Raw genomic sequence first — 22,201 nt, 5'->3', positions numbered from 1 at the left:
CTCTTTTTTGGTGATTTTTAAATGTTATGGATTGTTTTCCCACCAAGTAAATGTTTCTACTATTTTCAATTTGTGTGCAAGTGTGGGTGTGACTTTTGTCAATTTTATGAGTAACAATAGTGGTTGAGAGCTTTTCATCCATTGCCAATTTATTTTTTTTACCTTATGTGCAGTATGTCTAAATATTTCCATATTTATGTATATTGCGTGTACTGTAGATGCTGCATAATATCAGAAACTTGAATTCAATTCCCTGATAATACAACAACCCGGATGAATGAAAGTAGAAGTAGTAAAAATGCCTTTTCCATGGCACCGGAAGATTTCTTGAAAATGCTTTAAAAAAAAAATGTAAAGATTGGGAACAAGTCAATTATTTCTTATCAACTTGAACAGAATAACGTGGTCACGACCCGAGTATATCTGGTAACGTCCTGCAAATTTCTTATCATGTTTCGTCAAATTTTGCGAATGTTGCGAAAATGCAAAAGCTTTTATCAGTTGCCTGCAAAACTGCTGCATCTCAGTGATGCTAAATGGATGGACCAAAACTATATGATGCTCGCACATCATACCGTCAAAATGACTCATAACATGGCCACGAACTCGTGACTTTTACAAGAAATGTAGATACGAATCTTTCAGATGACTTTGAGGAAACCCCAATTTTCTGTGAATTTATGACCCAAATTTAAAATAGCTGGGAGAAACATTTTTCCTATCGGGTTGTTTTGACAGCAGCGTTAAATTTATGAAACCATACGACCCAATATTCCGACAGGTGTTTACCAAATATTGTGAGCATTTGATGGTAGTTTTAAAATAAGAGTTCTTATTTGTACATGTCCCATTATCTGATGTAGTACACACACAGACCAGCAAGTGGCAGTAGAGTGCCACACTGCGTCCAGACTGACTAAAAATACGAAAGAGGAGAAAGAATAAGTATCAGCTAACCTAGCTGTTTCCTTTACATGTAAGTAATTATGATTTAGAACTATATGAAACTACATCAAAATGGCCAATATTTGGTCAACACGACCAACAGTCTGCAGTTTTAGCTATGCTACTCAAATTTTCAAAATACATTAAAATTAAAATTGTCGATATCAAACTTTAGGTTTATGTTACCTAAATCCAGAAAATTACCCGGAAATATGCTACATAATTTGGCGGAGGCCCACCAAAATTGGGGTTTCTCATTGTTTCGCACAAGGTAATACATATTGCAAATGACGTTAGCATTGGCAAGTCTCTTTACCACCTCGTTTTTAAATAATTATTTCAAATTCACTCGAGATTTTCTCTGGTTCTTACAAAGATGAAAATGTTTCTCGATTTTATGCACCCAAAATCACACGTTCATAAGATTTGCTAATGATCAAAAATGTATGGTAACAAGTCAATGTTTATGTTTTTGTTTTGTTTTGTTTTAAAACCATATGGAAAACTGCTACTTGTTTTCAAGTGATTTGAGTTTACTGCTACCCTATCACTCGTATCTCAAAGTTTTGCTCATATATCAAAACATCGACTGAGCCATGGCCTGAATCTCGAAAAATTTGTAAATCATGTCACTGGGATCTCCATGTTCTTATTGCTCCAAGAGTGAGTATAATACTCATGGTGACTAATATCACTCCACAAATGATTACCCCCCCACCAGCAATCGTGAAAACCGTCCCCAAACATCTGATGTCTGCCGTAATACTAAGACTGACCTGCGTGGTGCCCCGGGCCATCATGACTGATGAGAAACATGGAAAAAAAAGTAGTAGTAGAAGAAGAAGCTGGGCAAATTTTTCATCAAATCCAGAAACTACAGTGAGGTATGAAAAATATTGTAAATTCTGCTTGGATTGACCGAATCCCTTGTGATATTAGTTGCACAGTCGTTCTGTTTCCTGTCACAATCATGGGATCCATTTTGCGACCGAACTCTGTGTCGACCACACACAGTAAAGGCTTTGTGATTTGAAACAATTCAGCAGGTTAAACATTTATGATTGTTGAGATCAACAATAAAGGAAGTCACCAGAGATAATCACTGAATAATCTTTGAGAGAGATCCACTATTCGGGCCTGTGCTGACTGAAAATGTTCAGTTTGGCTTGAATGTATGTGTCCCATTTCAAAAAGGTTTTATTACTTTATTTTGTAACATTTCAAACCAAAAAAAATACCTGTCCACGTAACAGAGTAAGAAATCGCTTTAATTCAAAATATGGCCATTGTGTGAATCCTTTTTCAGGCGTTGAAGCAAAGTTAGTACAAAAATACAAACCCAAGTCCAATGAAGTTGGGATGTTGTGTTAAACATAAATTAAAAACGGAACACGATGATTAGCAAATCATGTTCAACCTATATTTAATTGAATACACTACAAACTGATAAACTTTATTTTCGCCAAATAATCATTAAATTAGAATCTTATTGCTGTAACATGTTCCAAAAAAGGGTGATGTTTACCAGTTACATCACCTTTTCTTTTAGAAACATTCAATAAACTTTGCTAACTGAGGACACTAATTGCTGAAGCTTTGTAGGTGGAATTAGTTCCCATTCTTGCTTCATGTGCAGCTTCAACTGTTCAACAATCTGGGGTCTCCCTTGTCGTATTTTATGCTTCATAATGTGCCACACATTTTCAATGGGAAACAGGTCTGGATTGTGAGGCAGGCGAGTCTAGTATCCACAGTCTTTTTCTATGAAGCCACACTGTTGTACCACGTGCAGAATGTGGTTTGGGGTTCTTTCTTCTTTTCCTTTCAGGGTTCATCTTTTTCCATCTCAGCCCATCTCGTGCATCTTCCTTTCTAACGCCCACAGTCTTCATGTCCTCCCTCAAAAACACCCAACTTTGGCTGTCCCTCTAATGGTTTGGGGTTGTCTTGCTGAAATAAGCAGGGGCATCCAAGAAAAAGACATTGCTTGGATGGCAGCATATGTTTCTCCAAAGCCTGTACATACCGTTCAGCATTAACGGTGCCTTCCCAGATGTGTAAGTTACCCATGCCATCGGCGCTAACACAGCCCCATACCATCACAGATGCGCTCTTTTGAACTTTACGTCCATAACAGTCTGGATGGCTCTTTTCCTGTTTGGCCCGGAGGACACGATGTTCCACAAGTTCCAAAGATAATGTGAAATGTGGACTCGACTGACCGCAGAACGCTGTTCCACTTTGCATCAGTCCACCTTAGAGGAGCTCGGGCCCAGAGAAGCCCTTAGCGTTTCTGGGTGTTACTGATAAATGGCTTTTTCTTTGCATAATTTCAAGCTGCACTTGCAGATGTAGCGCCGAACTGTATTTACCGACATTACTCGGTTAAATATACGATGAACATGATTTGCAAACACAACGTTCCAACTTCTTCGGAATTGGTTTTGTATGTACACATATACAGTATGCATTTTTTGTAATGCCTTTGCATTGTTGAACAGTTTTATGTGCAAAACAATTACAAGTAACTACAGTTACTACAGTAACAAGTACTACAGTGGAAAAGGTGATGGGAAATAAGGCAAAAGTGCACGTTTGCGTGAATATCCTCCTTTTGTGGGACTCTGTGTAGAACTGACACGCAGATAAATGACAGCTCAATTTTGTGGGATTTATGGATGAATGAGGCTTACATCACGCCAGTAGCATGATTCCATGCTTCCAGATCAGTGTAAACCTTGTTGAGAGGCAAATGTTCGTAGTGGGAGCAGAGTTTACACAGTCTCTCCTTCCAGTTATTGCTAACCTTCACTTTCCACTTTTGCTTCCAACGAAAATACTCACTGTAGCGCTTCTGGTCTCCCGCCACCAGCATCAGGTACTCGGCCAGTTCTTTTACCGACGGAAATTGGTCGACGTGGATGAAAGAATGAGGGGGAGCCAAGGCCTCGTAATCCTGCACCGGTGCGCCCAGGACGACGGGAACTGCCCCCGACTGGTAAGCGTTCTTCCAAAGCTTCTCCGTGATGTATTCTTTGGCCTCAGAGTTCTCAAAGGCCAAGTAGAAGTAGCAGCGAGAGATTGTGGGCAAGAGTTCTTCTGCGCTGAGGGGAGTTCTTGTCCAGCGCCCGTAGACCTTCACAGGAACTATGGCGCTAAGTTGTTTGTACACTTTGCTTCTTCTGTACGAACTCCTGTAGTTGCTGACCACCCAACACACCAGAAAGCTTTTATTGTGTGCGATGTCCCGCACGGGATCTTCTTCCTCAGCCTCTTTCGCCAGCCGCTCTCCGTAAGGTATGGTGATATCTGCGTCTCTCCTGTAGTTCATGGTCAAGTTGAAGACACCTGCAAATCTCCTCAGGTCTCCGTTGTGACGAGGGGACTCCATAGACATCCAAGCCCACCTTTGGCCTGATGGCCTGGGAAGATTCAGAGGAAGTTTCTCCCGTCCTGTGACCAATTCGTAGTTGTGGAACACCACCACGTCCGCGGTGGGAAACAAGGACCTCTGCTCCACGATTGTGCAGAACAGGGTGCGGTGGCGGTCCCCGCACACCTCGCTCAGGTTACCGGTAACGCTGAAGGGTCGGTGCCACATCAGAATCGTCACATGTACGCGATGGTTGGAGTCAAAGCTGAATCCTATGAGCCAGAAATTAAGAAGTCCCAGCGGTAAGACACAGAGAAAGCTGACTAGAAGGTACTTCCTCATTGTGGTAAGTGTACTTTTTTTGCTACGGTTACACTCCTGGAAGAAAGAAGAAAGCGTTTGTTTTTTAAATTGATTCTAAAGTGATAATTCTTTTCACAAACGACATACAGTGTTATCACACCCAAGGTGTGTATTACATGTATTAGTGAACACAATTATGTCAAAAAAAGTTTTTATAACTAATGTGATTGAAACTTTGATGAGCAGAGAAATTCTGAATGAAAATCTTAATTCAGGACTTAATTGTCTCTTAAATGTCTCAGTCATAATGGAACAACTTTGACAAATTGCTTATCGTAGTTGAGGTGGCAGAGAAAAAGGTTTAGAACCTGGGGTTAGAATTCCAACATTTGTATTTGGTTTCATAGGATAGGACATCTGTACATTATTGTTTGTACTCAGTATTTGAACAACAGTAGGCATATTAAAAATGAAAAAAAGAAGGGGTCAAAGAATTGTTCCCTGCAGGACTCCGCATGCCATCATTGTAACATTTCAGATGCATTATACTCAGGGGTGTCAAACTCATTTTTGTAGTGGGCCACATTGTAGTTATGCTTCCCCTCAGAGGACTGTTATGACTGTGAAACCATATAAATCTGTATTTGCCTCATATTTACACATAAAAATTGACGTGTTGGTTTTGGAATCAGAAATCAAGGGTAACGGGTTTTTCAAATATTGTTGATATTTGGTAATACAAAAATGCTTGCTAAATCTAAGTTAAATTTATGATATGACAATTTCAAATTTTGGAACAGATTTTGACAAAAGTTGGCGAAGTTGACACGCATGATTTGCCTTCGCGGGCCACATAAGATCATGTGTAGGGACGAATCTGGCTCCCGGGCCTTGAGTTTGACACCTGTGTATTATACTGCACATTCTACTCATCTGAAAAGATTATTGTTTTAATGTGGTCGAAGACAGTTCTCTTTAGTGAGTTTGTAAGCAAAATAATGACAGTGAACATATTATAAAATCTTGTGATTGTTTGGAGGCCTTTGCGATGGTAGAAGCGAATACCTGACTTTATATTCGACATTTGTTGACTTATTCATAAATCCATCGCTCATTCTCATGGCTAAGCAACTTATAATATGTACAGGTCATACAAGGTTTTCAGTAGTACACGAATGATTGTGAATTACGATGAGGACTCACCAAGAATTTGACCCACTTAGCTCCCATCCTCTAAAATCAGACGAACGTGATGCCAAACATCACCATCGGGGTTTGACTACACAGAGATCCTGAAGAAACACATGAACATAGGCGGGGTTAATATCCAGCATCACGGTGGATCAGCTGGAAAGGGTTGGCCTCACAGTTCTGAGGTCCTGGGTTCAATCCCGAACCCACTTTAGTGGAGTTTGCATGTTCTCCCCGTGCCTGTGTGGGTTTTCTCTGGGAAGTCCAGTTTCCTCACACATCCCCAAAACATGCAACTTTAATTGGACATTCTAAATTGCCCCTAGGTGTGATTGTGAGTGAGGCTGTTTGTCACGATGTGCCCTGCGATTGGCTGGTAACCGGTTCAGGGTGTAAACCGCCACCTGCCTGATGACAGCCAGAATAGGCTCTAGGACTCCCGTGACCCTTGTGAGGATGAGGCACTCAGAAAATGGATGGATGGATGGATGGAAATGGTAGAGGTATTTTTTCCCAGATTTTTTTTTTGTGCAACTTCTGTCAGGTTGTCTCCCAAAACATTTGGGAAAGGAAGCCTTGACACAAGCTTGTTATCCCCCATAGTTGTATTACAGGTGTGGCTCACCTTGAGCTGGGATTTTCAAATTATCCATCCATCCATCCATCCATCCATTTTCTGAGCCGCTCATCCTCACGAGGGTCGCGGAGAGTGCTGGAGCCTATCCCAGCTGTCAACGGGCAGGAGGCAGGGTACACCCTGAACTGGTTCCCAGCCAATCGCAGGGCACATCAGGACAAACAGCCGCACTCACAATCACACCAAGGGGCAATTTAGAGCACGGGTGTCAAACGCAAGGCCAGGGGGCCAGATCTGGCACGCCACGTGATTTCAGGTGGCCCGCGAAGGCAAATCATCGGTGTCAAAATCCGTGATTCTTGTGAAAATATATCCCAACATTTCAAATTGTCATACATCATAAATTATGATGTTGAGATATGCATTTATCTGTTAGCAAATCACAATCACACCTGTGGGCAATTTCGAGTGTCCAATTAATGTTGCATGTTTTTGGGATGTAGGAGGAAACCGGAGTGCCCGGAGAAAACCCACACAGGCACGGGGAGAACATGCAAACTCCACACAGGCGGGGGTGGGATTTGAACCCCGGTCCTCAGAACTGTGAGGCCAACGCTCTTCAGCTGCTCCACCGTGCCGCGAATTTTACTATGCATACATGAACTGGAAAAGTTTATATGATGGAGAGGTTAGAGAGCACGATGACCCCTTTGCTTATTAGGTGTTATTTTCTTTTTAACAATTCATTGGATGCCCTCAGCAAAAAAAAAAAAAAAATCACAAAAGATTATCACAAAAAAAAGTGTAATTCTGCAACAGACTTCATATTCAAAACCATGAGGTGGCACTTTTAAGGAACAGCAGAAAGAAAGAGGAACGAGGGGGAGACAGACGAAAAAAATGCCAACAATCCCCAAAAAAGAAAAGAAAAAAAAGTCCCATCTGACACTTTTTTTTTTTTTTTTTTTTTTTTTTTTGCTGTTGTTGTTTTGTATGACAGAATTTTGAGAGGATGTCAGCCGTTCAGTTGGCTCTAATCTCGTAACGCCAAAGAGATGTTGGTGTTTTCTGGAGATATTTTTGGTTATATCTTACACGCCAGAAACAAATAATGAATACCGCTATTTGTCTGTACACATCATTGAATCATTTTTGCACCATCATCCTTTTACACATCTATAGCTTGAAAAATGCCTTGGTTTGGTCTGTTGTTTTATCTAATTTGGGACATTCCGTTTTTTTTTTTTTAATTTTTCATTATTTTTATAAACTGCAATTCTTCAATGAGGAAGATAATGCTAAAAAAAATATCAAGAATCAAACCGTAAAACGATATCGCAATTTCAATTTTAATAGAAATGTTACATTGATGACACTTTATTATAGGAATGAAAATTTTACGTTTTAAGTGCAAGTCCTGTTTGATGAGAATGAAGTCGTAATAATACAATAAAATATATTTTCTGATAATGTTACACGAAAAATGTAAAAATCATAATTTTACCAGTGTAGTTATTTTCGCTAACTTTTTTTGCGGCTGGCAGTGAATTTGTTGAAAAGAGAATTTCATTTTACAAACAACAGCAACCAAATCATCATGTTGCAAGCCAGAATATTACAAGAAATGTCAATTTTATACTAATATTCATAATGGTACAAGGATGCTCCAATGTATGAGTCATCACTTTACTAGAATAAAATCATAATATTAGAAGAAATGATGTGAACAATATTTTAGCAAGAGTCATGGAAGCTGACACAAATGATTTGCTTTTGTGGGCCCCATAAAATGATGTGCCGGGCCAAATATGGCCCCCGGGCCTTATGTTTGACAAGGCTGCATTAAATGCAAATGTGCTGAAGTGAAAATACAACTGAATTGTACATCGTGATATTTTCCCCTACTTACTTACCACATACCAAGCTTTTGACTTAAAAAAAATCACTCATGATAAACTTATAACAATTCAAGAGAAATAAAAGTTGGGATCTCAAGAAAAAACAAGGATAATTTTATCAACACTGCTACTATTTATGCTGCTTGTTTTGTTCCAAACATGCAGTGTGTATACGAATTTATATTTTTAATATTTCTACGAACTGCCTTAAAGATTTAGTTCATATTCTGAGTGGTGACACAAACCGTATGGCAGGGAAAAACATGATTTGATGAAATAGTTCTCAAAATGATGTAATGCATCCTGTACAAAGCCCCAAAACAACAACAATAATAATAATAATCCCCCTGTGACAATCAAGAGTCAGAATTAAGTATTTGTAAATATAGTTTTTGGTTAGAATATATCTTATTCGATGGAGCAAATGATCATACAGCATTACAATATATGCTCCGCATACCTTCAAGCACTCATTAAGAAATGTTTTCCAATGCATCCATTCACATATCGAACATGACCCAATTTTGCCAATTATTATGATTAAAAGTCCGTCACGACCAGAGTCGCCATATGTTTTGAGGCCTCTCTAGAAATTCTTAACAGGATGTGGTGAGAGATTTATGTTCGTTGGCAGTGGCACGCTTGTTTCACTTGCCGTTGCTGTTCGGAAGTCGCCAAGGTCACAACAGCCTCCATTCAAGTCTCCGCTCGTTCTGTTGAGCAATCGTAGAGATGCACGCGTTCGCGGCTTCCTCCCTAACCCTGACCTCACGACGAGCCGAGAAGCGGTCGGCGTCCCGCCGTCCCTACCGTGGGCATCTTTGCTCGCTTCGAAAAGGTGCGGCCCGTTTTAAGGAAGGGGCGTAACGCGCCCCCCCCCCACCCCCCGTCGAAACCTCAAGCGCGTCACATCACCTCGAGTGGCATCCTTCGGCTTCAAAAGTCAGGGGTCCCAGCCAATAGTCGGCTGATTCCGCCCAGTGTCTGTCGCGCGCGTGCTGAACACTGAGAGGCTGGTGATGACCACGGAGGAAGTGAGGAGGAAAATAACGAGATGTCTTGCAAAACCGTTAGTGGATTATTTCACTCGAAATGGGGAAATGGCACTTTTGGACGAGAGGCCTGTGCACGCTTTGGATTAGACCCATATAAACAAAGACTAACACGCTCACACCTGTGGACAAATATTCAGAAAATGCAACATGTAGACTAGAGGCGGGGGACGCCCCACACTAGATGCCAGCCAGTTGTGTTTCTTAGCCGCTTATCCTCACAAGGGTCGAGACAAAAAAGCAAAATGAAACAAAAAAAAACCCCACTGAAATCTCTATTAGAAGCCGCTTCAACATAGAAAATGGCAGGTCTGCCATTACCATGGTAACAGCACATGATTAACTGATGTGGCATTATGTGAAGTGAATTATTTGTGCTAATTTGAATAATTGACAGGATGATCGGGAGAATAATCCATCCATTTCTTGAGCCACTTATCCTCACAAGGGTCACAGGAGTGCTGGAGCCTATCCCAGCTGTCATCGGGCAGGAGGCGGGGTGCACCATGAACTGGTTGCCAGCCAATCGCAGGGCACATGGAGGCGAATAGACCCACTCACAATCACACCTAGGAGCAATTTAAAGTGTCCAATTAATGTCGGATGTTTTTGGGATGTGGGAGGAAACCGAAGTGCCTACCCGGAGAAAACCCACGCAGGGACAGGGAGAACATGCAAACTCCACACAGGCGAGGCCGGGATTGAACCTGGGACTTCAGAACTGTGAGGCCAACGCTTTACAAATGGGAAAAAAATGTACTTTTGTGCCACGGTGGGTGAGGGGGGAGATACCAACTCTCGCATGACCTCGGACCAAAACGGAATCAAAACGTTGTATTTGGGGCGATGGCAACCGATAGCGCCCCCCGCTGGTTAGTTGACCGTCAACGTGGGGAACAGGTTTCTGAATAAAGTTTTTTCATCCTTTTAATCCAGCACAGAGGGGATTACGGCAGGTTGCGTTCTATGGACTGGTTAGATTTGCACAATTTTCGTTCGTCTGCCATGTCCGCCACGAATGGGCGATATGTGATTGGATCAGTGCGTAAGGGGGTGTGGCCACTGGAATTAAAATTTCCATCCATTCATTTTCTTAGCCGCTTATCCTCACGAGGGTCGCGGGGAGTGCTGGAGCCTATCTCAACTGTCAACGGGCAGGAGGCAGGGCACATAGAGACAAACAGCCATACAATCACACCGAGGGGGAATTTAGAGTGTCCAATTAATGTCGCATGTTTTTGGGATGTGGGAAGAAACCGGAGTGCCTGGAGAAAACCCACGCAGGCACGGGGAGAACATGCAAACTCCACACAGGGGGGGCTGGGATTGAACCCGGGTCGTCAGAACTGTAAGGCGAAGGCTCTGGACATCTGTGCTAATTTGCCGTTTCGACCGAATGCCTGTTCATTTTAGTGGGTTGGCCATGTTGTTAGTGGCAAAACACGCGATTGCCGAATTATCAATTGCGCTATAATATAACCGTCGTCATTGAGGGAGCGTTTAATGCGACTTGTCATTTTAACCTTGAATGCAAAGCTAAGCGCTTGTTCCTAAAAAAAAAAGTTCAGTCTGAGTGCAAGAGACGCATTTCTTGCGGACTCACGCTACCTGCTATGCAGGAAGGAAGGCCGGCTATTGGCAAACGTCTCCGAAGTGTCGAAACGTGTCACGCGTCTGTCAGCGAGGTTCCTACGCACTTTTGAAGAAAGTTTGCAGTCAGCATTTGTGGCTCACGCAGTCCCAAATACTGCCGGGGGAAATGGCGATTACGATTTTTGCTACCCTGGCCGTTTTTGCCGCCGAAAGAAGCAACAGGGTTCTTTTTGTACGAGATTGCCGTGAAATGCATTTTCACTTGTGCAGGCAGCACTTCTTTGGACACACATTTTACAGTTGTCGGTTAGTTTTGCAGATCCGAACATAAATTTTTACCTCGACCTTTGTCACTGTGTTGGTCTGTAAAGTCACAAAATTGAGATAAAAACTTACCGGTTGTTTTCCAAAGTAAAATATGTCTTATTTTGATAAAAACAATGTTAGTTTGTAGCATTTTTGGATACGTTGTACTTGAGAATAGTTTCAATTAATCACACTTTTTACATTGACTTGAGTGTTTACGTGCGCGGCACGGTGGGTCAGCGGGTAGAGCGTTGGCCTCACTGTTCTGAGGACCTGGGTTCGATCCCGGCCCCCTCCTGTATGGAGTTTGCATGCTCTCCCCAGGCCTGTGTGGGTTTCCTCCCACATCCCAAAAACATGCAACATTATTTGGACACTCTAAATTGTCCCTAGGTGTGGCCGGATCTGGCTCCCGAGCCTTGAGTTTGACACTCGTGCTCTAAATTGCCCCTCGGTGTGATTGTGATTGTGAGTGCGGCTGTTTGTCTCCATGTGCCCTACGATTGGCCGGCGATCAGTTCAGGGTGTACCCCCGCCTCCTGCCCGTTGACAGCTGGGATAGGCTCCGGCGCTCTCCGCGACCCTTGTGAGGATAAGCGGCAAAAGAAAATGGAAGGATGAGTGTTTACGCGACGAATGGATACTTTTACTCCATTACAATGCCCCACGTGTCGCTCACTACTTTTATTCATCCATTAGTGCACACGCAGTCTATTTTTAGACACCATGGAATTCCACAGAAGGTGCTGTTGTGCCAATCCAACGTAATTGCTAGTCATTTGAATCCACTTCATCAATCAGAAGGTAATATGACAACACGTTGGCCAATCAAAGGGACTCACTTGAGGGACTTTTATAGACTTGGAAAAAAAACCAAACGCTTCCGTTATGCAGCTCTGATATTGTGACTGGCTGAACTTGGATATTTCAGCCCGCTTCTAACTTGAAAAACCACCTTTGCGGTAAGATATTAATCTCTAGTTATCGGTCCTTCTCATCGTTCGCTCTCCAATCCCGCTCTCTCTATCTCTCCGCCTCCTTCTCTCACTTTCTGACCGAGCACTTTGTTTCCCTTTATTATTATAGAGGATTACTTTTTACTTAAGTTCTATTATTCTAAAGTAACGGCACTCTTATTTGAGTACAATATTTGGCCATTCTACCCACTTTTGGGTACCAGAATATTTTCCGGTTCTGGAAGAATGACAGAAGACACGAGGGATGGATGGAGTGCACTCAAGCAATTGCATTCTAAGGTGGGGTGAGCGATTCCGCTCTGACTCCACACAATGGACCTTTCCGACCGGTCAATAATAGCCAATCAGATAGCCGCATTGTCCTTGTCATTGTCATTGCGTCGTGCTCCGTCCAAAATCTTAATTCCGTGTACATATCCTTGCGTGAAATAGTTGAGACCTCTCTGTCGAACTCTCTTGGACAAGTACGACGCATTTGGCAAAAAACATACCCCAGTATTATCTGCAATGCGCGATAGAGAATCAACTTCAAACATGTTCTGTTCATTCGCCATTTTGGAAGCATGTGGGACACGTTGGCCGAGGGGGCGGAGCTTAAGATTGCCATCGGAAAGGTCCATTGAAGTGCTGAATCGTTTGCCAGCAGCGCAGTAGGGACATGGTTAAATCCTTTTTCTACGCAGTTCTCGGCATCTTCTTCCCCTACTTGAGTGGGTCTTTTCCTGGTATTTTAAGTCCCGCCCACATTCCCAAAACCCGTTAGGTTGAAGACTAAATTGTAACTGGGTGTAAGTGTGAATGGTCATCTTTCTGTTTATCAATCCAAATTGAGCTGAGGTCGGGTCCAGATCGGCGGCACGGTGGCTCAGCTGGAAAGCGTTGGACCCACGCTTCTGAGGTCAAGGGTTTGGTCCCGGCCCCGCCTGTGTGGCGTTTGCATGTTCTCCCCGTGCCTGCGTGGGTTTTCTCCGGGCACTCCGGTTTCTTCCCACATCCCAAAAACATGCAATATTAATCGGACACTCTAAATCAGGGGTGTCAAACTCGCTTTTGTCGCGGGCCACATTGTAGTCACAATTTCCCTCAGATGGCCGTTATGGTGAAACCATAGAAAACCTGAATCGCCTCATCATATTCACACATGAGATTTATGAACTAGTCGTGTCATTATCCAAGATGCTAATCCTCACAAGGGTTGCAGGAAAGCTGGAGCCTAAAGGCAGGCTACACCCTGAACTGGTCGCCAGTCAGTTGCATGGCAGATATCGACACCAACACTGAGCGGGAATCGATCCCACGTTGCCCACACCAAAGGCATGCGTGTGTACCACTACACCATCAGTGACTCAAATCAGTAACTATGCGTGATATGCTAACACATAAATGCATATCTCAAAATCATGATTCATGACATATTACCATTTGAAATGTTGGGACATATTTTAACAAGAATTATGGATTTTGATACCGATGATTTGCCTTCGCGGGCCACCTGAAATCACATGGCGGTCCGGATCTGGCCCCCAGGGCCTTGAGTTTGACACCCGTGCTCTAAATTGCCCCTAGGTGTGATTGTGAGTGCGGCTGTTTGTGTAAGTGTGCCCTGCGATCGGCTGGCAACCAGTTCAGGGTGTACCCCGCCTCCTGCCCGTTGACAGCTGGGATAGGCTCCAGCATACCCCGCGACCCTGGTGAGGATAAGCGGCTAAGAAAATGAATGGATGGAGAGGCTCCAGCTCAAATAAGCTATAAAATGGATGCGGCCATTGCGACAGATACTAGCAACATTTTATAAGCGTGGATATCTGCATTTTGGCACTCGATGGCGTTCATGGTACTAGTTGCTACACTTATACAAAAGGAAAAGATGTCCAAAAGAGAGCAAAGAGCGAGACACAGGATGAGATTTATTCTGCTGAATATGCTGCAAGGCTGAGAGGAAAGAACCAGATGAACAGGTGAGACAGGTCAGGTTGGGAGGAGCTGCGGATTGTCAGGTGTGGTTTGTCACCGAGCAAATACCAGCCGCAGACGGCGGAGAGGACGGCGGACGTGGGAGCTGGAAAATTACTTTGAAACACTACAAGTGGAGTAAAAATAAACAAAACGACAACCTGTGCTAAGCGCGACTTCCACTGTGAGTACAGCAGCTCGTCGTATCCTTGAGAGATAGTGTGTTATTCACGTTTGTGGGCCTAATTTTAAAAAATGATGCATTTTTCAGAAACGGCTGGATTGTGCATGCACGGGGGACAAATGGCCCTAAAAGGGGAGGGTGAGACGCCAAAGATTGAACTCTTTGTAAAGGTGAGGCCCGCCGGTGTTTGTTTTTCTTTCTGTTTTTAAATGCCTTCACGGATGCAGGAAAAAGTATCTGATAAGAAAACCTTGACTTCAATTCATATTTTCTTTGAAAATGGTTTGACACGATTGCGTAACACACGCATATTGCACAAACACAAAATATTTGTTCTATGTTAATGCCAAACACAAAATAACACGACTTCGGATAGATTCAAACATTTTTAACTCAAGTAATCATAACATAAAAAAACACCTAGATCGATTTTTCTGTGGTATGAAGAAATAGCAAACATGCATATGTACTGCTGATAATTTTGACATTATTTACTAGTTTTTTTTTTTTTTTTACAGCACACAGTTACCGGATGCTAAGTCGTAGTATTTCACAACCGTAACATTCCTGCACAGTTCCAAGTACAAAGGTGGGAAAAAAAATTGCAAAATCAGACTGCAGGCGTCCTCCGTGTCGAGATTGAACTTTCCAACTCGACTGAGATTGTTTAGGTTGGCGTCGTCTTCGTCAAACGTGGGCGTTTAGTGCCTCCAATTGAAATTCCTCACATGTCGGATTCACGACGGTCTGAGCGGAGCGGAGCAGGCTCGGCAAGATGGAATCGGATGCACACACAAGCCAGAAGCGACTGACTGGTGTGCTATTTCCAAACGATTTTTTTTTTTTTTCGGATACGTCTGCTAGGCAGAGGCGGCCCTACCCAATATGGCGCTCTAGGCGAAATTTTATTTGGTTACCTCCTTCATTTGCAATTTACATATACTTACAAAAGAAACAAATAGCGTTGATTTTAAAGTTCTGGAGGTTGGCCGTTAAATAATGAGGTTCACATTGCAATAGTTTATGAACATATCCGCCAAATCAAACATGGCAGACCCTTTAAAGGCCGTACCTTTGTAGTGTACATGCTAACTCACCTTTGACCTATTTTGTCAGAAGCCTTTAATGTTAAATTTTTAATCTGTCATGTCTAATATGCAGGGAAGTGAAGCTTTGGTTACAGTCGATTTGTTTGTAGGCCCTCTTCCAAATGCAAAACGCGACGACAATGACATTTTGGTCTCCAGCGTGACTATTTGTATCGATTACATATTTTTAAAAAATTGCTTCAAGGTGTAGCTGTCGAAGGCAAAGGTTTTAAAATGTACACTTGTCTTTTAAGGCTTCGCCATCAAAAACTAAGTGGGAAATCTGCACTGTCCTTGTAGTTCTTTTCTCAATCTTTTTTTAACATTCCATTTTCATTCAGATAGACGCCATATGCATTTAATGTTTTTTAAAATTTCCTTTCTGTCAGTGGCCAACCACACATCAATAAAGCTATCATCTGGTAACGTGGGACAGCCTATAATTACTTTTGTATTTGGTTGTGTTGTGGTAATTGCATCAAGGCACTAATAAAAACGGCACCTCCTTGAAGGTTGAAACAGCAAAATGCATTAAAATTTTCCCTTTTAATTTTTTTTTGTAGCTGCAGGACGGCTTATATTTACTCAGCGCTATGTAACAATAGTAATGCATTTTTAATTAAAAGAAATACAATTTAGAGGAAAATAGTTAATTACCGGCAGCACGGTGACTAAGCTGGTAAAGCGTCGACCTCACAGTTCTGAGGTCCCGGGTTCAATCCTGGCCCCCACCTGTGTGGAGTTTGCATGTTCTCGCCGTGCTTGCGTGGGTTTCCTCCGGGCACTCCGATTTCCTCCCACATCCAAAACATGCAACATTAATTGGACACTCTTAACTTCCCCCCTAGGTGTGTTTTTGAGTGTAGCTGTTTGTCTCTATGCGCCCTGCGATTGGCTGGCAACCAGTTCAGGGAGTGCCCCGCCTCCTGCCTGTTGACGGCTGGGATAGGCTCCAGCAGTCCCCGCCACCCTCGTGAGGATAAGCGGCAAAAGAAAATGGATGGATGTATCGTTAATTACCATGTTTCGAAAGTACAGTAGTGTGTTGGTTGGGAATCCACTCTAGGCGCTGTTACCACTTGTGCAGAGGTTCTGTTTTTTCAGACTCAATTAATTTGCAGTCTAAATAGAAGGTTACAAGTTGGAGTTCACATAAAAGTTTTGAAATTATTCCTTTTGGACTCATTTTTTTGGACTGCTCAAATAAAAAAAAACGGCATTTGAGAGACTTTTAATGTCCGCGGTGAGTATGAAATGACAATATTATGTGAAGTTGCGCTACATACAATCCTATACCGCCCGACAAAGAACATTTAATAGCTTAATTGTTTTTTAAATATCGTCTGTCTTCTCCTCGTAGGCCAGCAGCGATGCTGAAAGTGTTGGCAACTGTCCTTTCTCTCAGAGACTCTTCATGATTCTCTGGTTAAAAGGGGCCAACTTTAAACTCACCACAGTAGACATGAAGAGGTAAGCGCCAAAAAAAAAAAGGAAAAAAAAAATTAATCCTTCTGATATATGTTGGACATGAGTTAGTCAGTTGGACATTGCTTGGTTATGCTCCAGACTTTTCCCTATATTTTATCATATCTTACACATTCACTTAGAGGCAGGTGGGGCAGTCTAATATTTTTAGAATCGATTATTCTACTGGGCAGCACGGTGGAGCAACTGGTTAAGGCGTCGGCCTTCCATTTTTGAGGACTGGGGTTCACCCCACCTGTGTGGCATTTGCATCTTCTCCCCCATGCCTGCGTGGGTTTTCTCTGGGCACTCCCGTTTCCTCCCACATCCCCCAAAAACATGCATTAATTGGAGACTCCAAATTGCCCCTAGGTGTGATTGTGAGTGCGACTGTTGTCTGTCTCCATGTGCCCTGTGATTGGCTGGCAACCAGTTCAGGGTGTACTCCACCTCCTACCAACTGGGATAGGCTCCATCACTCCTGTGACCCTTGTGAGGATAAGCGCCTCAGGAATTGGATGGATTGTTCTACCGATCATTCCCTTCACATAATGCCATATCAGTTAGTATGTGATATGCTGTTACCATGGTGATGGGCAGACCTGCCATTTTCTATGTTGAAGCAGCTTCTAACAGACATTTCAGTGTATTATTTTTTGTTTTTGTTTTGCTTTCTGTCTCTTGTTAGCATCACTGCCAGGCACGTTTCACTGAACTATAATAATTTGTTGCATGATAGAGCGCCGGATGTGCTGAAGGACTTGGCCCCGGGGTCCCAGCCTCCATTCCTGCTCTACAACGGTGACGTCAAAACCGACATTAACAAGATCGAGGAGTTTCTAGAGGAGAATTTAGCGCCACCAAAGTAAGACACCCACATCAGCCGTAGCGTAGATCCTTCCAAAACATTTTCCATCGGTATTCTTCTGCAGTGGCTTTCACATTTGACCCTCCGATGACAGGTATCCCAAATTGTGCTGTCGATACAAGGAGTCGCTGTCAGTTGGAGAAGACATCTTCCGTAAATTCTCTGCATATATAAAGAATCCCAACCCTGGATTAAACGACAGTAAGATAAACGCTACAATATCGTTTTTATTTATTTCCTTCCTAAGACTGAAGTTTATGGGTGCAGGTGGTTAAAGGATTAAAATTTGTCAGAATTTTTCGGAAGGCATGCTAATGGAGTGGTGAAGAAATAAACATAGCCACTGTGTACAGAAAAAAAAATCTCCATAAACCATAGATTTGAGAAAAAAAAAAAAAAAACATCTGTGGTATAACTGAGCATTATTTTGTGCTGCGTGACGCAAACCACGTGATCAACTGTGCGCCTTTTGTAACTTTAGAATGTATGAGGAGCCCTGTATTGATGAAAATCGTTTTTGATAAATGATTTTGGTAAAATGTGTTTGAAATCACAGTATACTTTAAAATAATTTTGGAATATTTGTCACCTTTATAATATGTAAAAACTTCACTTAATTAGGTTCACATTACATTGTAGGATTTATAAATAATTGAGAACAAAATGCTTCATTGTAATACACCCTCCAAGTTGGAACACCTTATTTATATATATATATATAATAATTATATTATATATATATTTTTTTTTACACATTGACTGAATATTGTTGATAATTATTCACTTTTACAAAGGAGAACAGTACCAAATATCTTTTTGTCATTTTAAGGCCACAGTACATCTTAATTGACATACAAATGGACTTTAGGCGATGGATAAAATTTTATTATAAACATGTAATGCGATATGGAGCCCACTGCATGCTGAAGGGCTTTTTAATTCAAACCAGCTGGAGCCAGTATAGACCAGCAAATGTCTGGCATCTCGGATGCTGCATTGATTTACTTCACAACAGACAAACTGCATTATTACAGAGTGCATTCTGGGATTTGTAGTACTCACTAGTCAGTGTGAGGTTGGGGTTAGTGCCTTACTTGCTGTCTGGCTTTTGATGGTCTGATGTGGAGGTGGGGGGCATCAGTGCCTCCAAATCTTAGGCCATGTCCAGGGGTGGGATGAGGTGGCTCATGCTATTTGGTTAGGAGGCCTGGTAACACTTTGGGATCCCTGGGAATGTTGAATTCAGTTGCTTGGGAGAGGGAAATTCAAGACTTGCTTAAGATGCTACAAAAATTTACAGTTTGACGTTCACATTGTTGATTATATTTGGGGTGCAAAAAGATGAGTCTGATCTGCCCGTGTCTTTTCGTATTGTTTTACTAATGATGACAACCTGCGGTGTTTCAGTGTTAGAGAAGAAATTCCTATCAACCCTGGTGAAACTCAACATGTACTTTGAGACGCCGCTGCCTCATGAGCTGGATCAGAACCCTAACGCCAGAGAGTCTTCACGCCCCTACCTCGATGGAGACGCTCTTACTTTGGCCGACTGCAACCTGCTCCCCAAACTCAACATTGTCAAGGTCGGGCATTTTTGTACACTTTAAGGCACTGGGATGTAAAACGGGTCACAGGCAACATTGCCTCAATGGGTCGCTTGTAGCGTTGAAACCACACAAATTTACTGTATTATCGACTGGGGTGGAACAATATCCCCAAAATAACTTTTCCATCGGTACCTTGGCTTAAAGTTCACTGTTTGGTTCATATTAGCTTCAGTAAGTGGAAAAAAATGCTATACAATCTGCTTTTCTTTTACGTCAACATGAATAGATTGAATGAAATTTGAACGACATGACAACAGCCTGATCTTTTCTTGAACAGTATGAAATATGCTGTTAAAACACAATTACGACTTTGGTGTTATCTGAAGAGATCGAGAGTGACGGTTTCATTGTTGTTGGAAGTTGCCTCTTTCCTGTGCAAGTGTTTACCGTAATTCCCGGACTACAGAGTGCACGTAGTTATAAGCCTTACTCGGTACATTTGTAAAGGAAATACCATTTGGTACATACATATGCCGCAGCTGTGTAAAAGCCGCAAGTGCCCACATTGAAACCCACATTCAAAAACGAGATATTTACAAGGAAAGACGGGACAGAGAGTTTAACGATGGCGCTGCCACGCTAATACTAATGCTAGCGTCGCGCTAACTGGGCCGGTTTAAAAAAAACATACCGGTAAAAATCACTGAGAAACGACAGTAACACACTAATGCAGCGTTAACAGGGCTGGACCGGTAAAAGTCACTTCCTCGGCACATATATTCCACCGATCTCACTCCTACCTTTTCCGCTCGAGCGCCCCCCTTGCGGCCGTTAGAAAAAAATGCATAAACTTCAGGGTTGAAAGCGTGTGAAAAAAGTCGCGGCTTATAGGCCGGAAATTACGTTACATATTTATTTGTTTGTTTGTTTTTAAAGTTTACACCACTGACCCTTTAGCAATACCTCAAAGTTTGAAGTTTCTATCCCTCCTTGGGGGTTCTGACCCACCGATGTGGAACTTGGCTGTTCTCTTTGTGCTTGTATGTCAGCTTCTTCCCGTTTGTTAGGTTTACTAAATTGTTCCAGAGTACTGTACGTGAGTGTGGATGGTTATTTATTTTCACCACAGCTGCAGATTTCCATGCAAGTCTTCCAGGATTTTTTTTTTTAAATTTTTGTCAAAGTGTGTCTGTCGTCCGCAGGTGGTGTGCAAGAAGTACCGCAACTTTGACATCCCTGCAGAACTGAAAGGCCTCAAACGTTACCTGGACAACGCCTACAAAAAGGATGAGTTTCGCTTCACTTGCCCAAAGGACACAGAGGTCCTCTTCGCGTACCATTCCGTGGCTAAGTATCTGAAAAAATAGACGATAGGGCAAACGGTGTCCCCAAAGTCACTAAAGGCATCCCTTTTTTTTTTAAAAAAAAAAAAAGTCATTTTCGATATCATTGGAACAGAGGTGATCTTAGGCTTAGCCCTCCATAAATACTTCCACGTCGCTGCCGGTCCGCTGCATAGTTTGCCAAGAACAGACCCGTTTTGAGAAACTTGCCATGGATCGGATAACGTAAATTGTACCGGGCATAAATCTTGTCAATGTGGTGCTGAACAGGAGTCGGCAACAGAACATTTGCTTGCCAGGCATCAGTTTTTGGAATGCTGCTCATGCCCAAAGTTATCATATACTTACAAAAACTGCAAATACAGACATCGGTGCGCACATCTGACCAAATGATAGCTGAAACAAAACAAAATAATGAAGTTTATATTGACTTTTGGGATACCCTGCATGTCACATTATGGTTACCACTGTCAATTTATATTAAAAACCTAATGAGCTACTTTTAAATGTCTTATTATGACTATTTAATCCGATGGTGTTATATCTGTGGACTTCTTCTACAGCGCGTTGAAAGAGCGTCGAAGCACTCTTTTAGCCACAGAATATTGATGTCCTGTGCCATTGCGCACTCGCGTATTATTTGTAAATGTATCTACTGTATGTATGTGGCATTTACTTAATGTAAACTGCAGTGAAGGAACAACATTATAATCTAAAATCTCAAAATCTTAATATGCTCATGTTTTATCACATCATATTGAGATTTTACAGCATCTTTTTTTGAAACATTTGTACATAGAAAAAAAACAATACCTCTAATATCTAGCTATAATTACTTCAAGCAGTACATGTTGAATATCTGTATTCCGTTGCCTGCCCTGATATGTCCATAGAAATAAAATGTCATATAAAATGAAACCAAACCTTTGCCTGACTCGTTTCTCATGACCTGACCTATTGACAAAAGTATTTCAGCATCAATTCTATTATTTTTTTCTCACTCTGCAGTGATGCACTACCCACCACCGACTAGATCTACAAAAGATGAATGTAGTATGTGGATATGAGAACAACAATAACAACAAAATGTTAATCTGAGGATGAACATAACCTTTTTATGTTTTTTATTTAAAAAATACATATTCACATCATTGATTTATTGGGTTTGTGCCGTGACTTTATTTTATTGAAATGTTTAATTAAAAATGTTTTCTGCAGTAATATCACAAAACACCCAACATAACAGAAATTATTTTTGTATGTATACAATGCATTTAAAGCCTTCATTTCTTTTTTTTTTTTTAAATCACTGATATTTTCCTTCGTCATAAAATAAAATTTGCCACAACTCCCGTATGAAAGAAATGTGAGAAAAAGAAACATAAATATACACTCACGGAAGACTGTATTAAACCACTTTGTTTACATTTTTTGTTCATTTTAATGCCCGGTATAACTAAAGGTAGAGCATATAACATAAAAAAATATAATGATCATAAAATATAACTGCTTCCGGAATACTTAGCGCCCTGTTTGTTG

The 22,201-nt window shown here is 41.9% G+C and overlaps 2 protein-coding genes and 1 long non-coding RNA gene across 6 annotated transcripts; 2 read left to right on the top strand and 1 right to left on the bottom strand.

Moving 5' to 3' along the window:
• Positions 1–878: 878 nt before the first annotated feature.
• On the top strand, positions 879–4,449 carry LOC133490569 (uncharacterized). 3 transcript variants are annotated; one of them, XR_009792242.1, is made up of 5 exons: positions 879–976; positions 1,667–1,829; positions 3,818–3,943; positions 4,146–4,242; positions 4,310–4,449. It is a non-coding gene; the product is annotated as an uncharacterized LOC133490569 (long non-coding RNA). The 3 variants fall into 3 exon arrangements; XR_009792243.1 differs by having other exon boundaries at positions 3,795–3,943; XR_009792244.1 differs by lacking the exon at positions 879–976 and adding an exon at positions 997–1,216.
• Positions 2,157–9,795, bottom strand: fut7 (fucosyltransferase 7 (alpha (1,3) fucosyltransferase)). The gene is made up of 3 exons (XM_061800806.1): positions 8,943–9,795; positions 5,825–5,913; positions 2,157–4,696 (listed from the first exon to the last, which is right to left on the bottom strand). Exons 2-3 carry the CDS (start codon positions 5,849–5,851, stop codon positions 3,635–3,637), a joined length of 1,089 nt encoding a protein of 362 aa, XP_061656790.1. The 5' UTR covers positions 5,852–5,913; positions 8,943–9,795; the 3' UTR covers positions 2,157–3,634.
• Positions 9,796–10,652: 857 nt separating this feature from the next.
• clic3 (chloride intracellular channel 3) lies at positions 10,653–21,557 on the top strand. 2 transcript variants are annotated; one of them, XM_061800809.1, is made up of 7 exons: positions 10,653–14,352; positions 14,440–14,522; positions 16,801–16,910; positions 17,644–17,769; positions 17,867–17,973; positions 19,180–19,355; positions 20,522–21,557. In XM_061800809.1, exons 2-7 carry the CDS (start codon positions 14,457–14,459, stop codon positions 20,684–20,686), a joined length of 750 nt encoding a protein of 249 aa, XP_061656793.1. In that variant the 5' UTR covers positions 10,653–14,352; positions 14,440–14,456; the 3' UTR covers positions 20,687–21,557. The 2 variants fall into 2 exon arrangements, with proteins under 2 accessions (XP_061656793.1, XP_061656792.1); XM_061800808.1 differs by having other exon boundaries at positions 10,654–14,522.
• Positions 21,558–22,201: the final 644 nt, after the last annotated feature.

The sequence above is a fragment of the Syngnathoides biaculeatus genome, chromosome 17, assembly GCF_019802595.1.
Source record: "Syngnathoides biaculeatus isolate LvHL_M chromosome 17, ASM1980259v1, whole genome shotgun sequence".
In the NCBI taxonomy this organism is placed as follows: Eukaryota; Metazoa; Chordata; class Actinopteri; order Syngnathiformes; family Syngnathidae; genus Syngnathoides; species Syngnathoides biaculeatus.
Note: the sequence above shows the minus strand (reverse complement) of the source record. Positions and strands in the feature narration are given on the sequence as shown.

Bases quoted from the DNA above. Each gene is read 5' to 3' on its own strand.
- fut7 (XM_061800806.1), bottom strand. From the start codon at position 5,851: ATGGGAGCTAAGTGGGTCAAATTCTTG. The intron at 4,697-5,824 runs GTGAGTCCTCAT...TCTTTCTTCCAG, and splicing joins CTAAGTGGGTCAAATTCTTG to GAGTGTAACCGTAGCAAAAA.
- clic3 (XM_061800808.1), top strand. From the start codon at position 14,424: ATGATGCATTTTTCAGAAACGGCTGGATTGTGCATGCACGGGGGACAA. The intron at 17,770-17,866 runs GTAAGACACCCA...CTCCGATGACAG, and splicing joins GAGAATTTAGCGCCACCAAA to GTATCCCAAATTGTGCTGTC. The intron at 17,974-19,179 runs GTAAGATAAACG...GCGGTGTTTCAG, and splicing joins CAACCCTGGATTAAACGACA to TGTTAGAGAAGAAATTCCTA.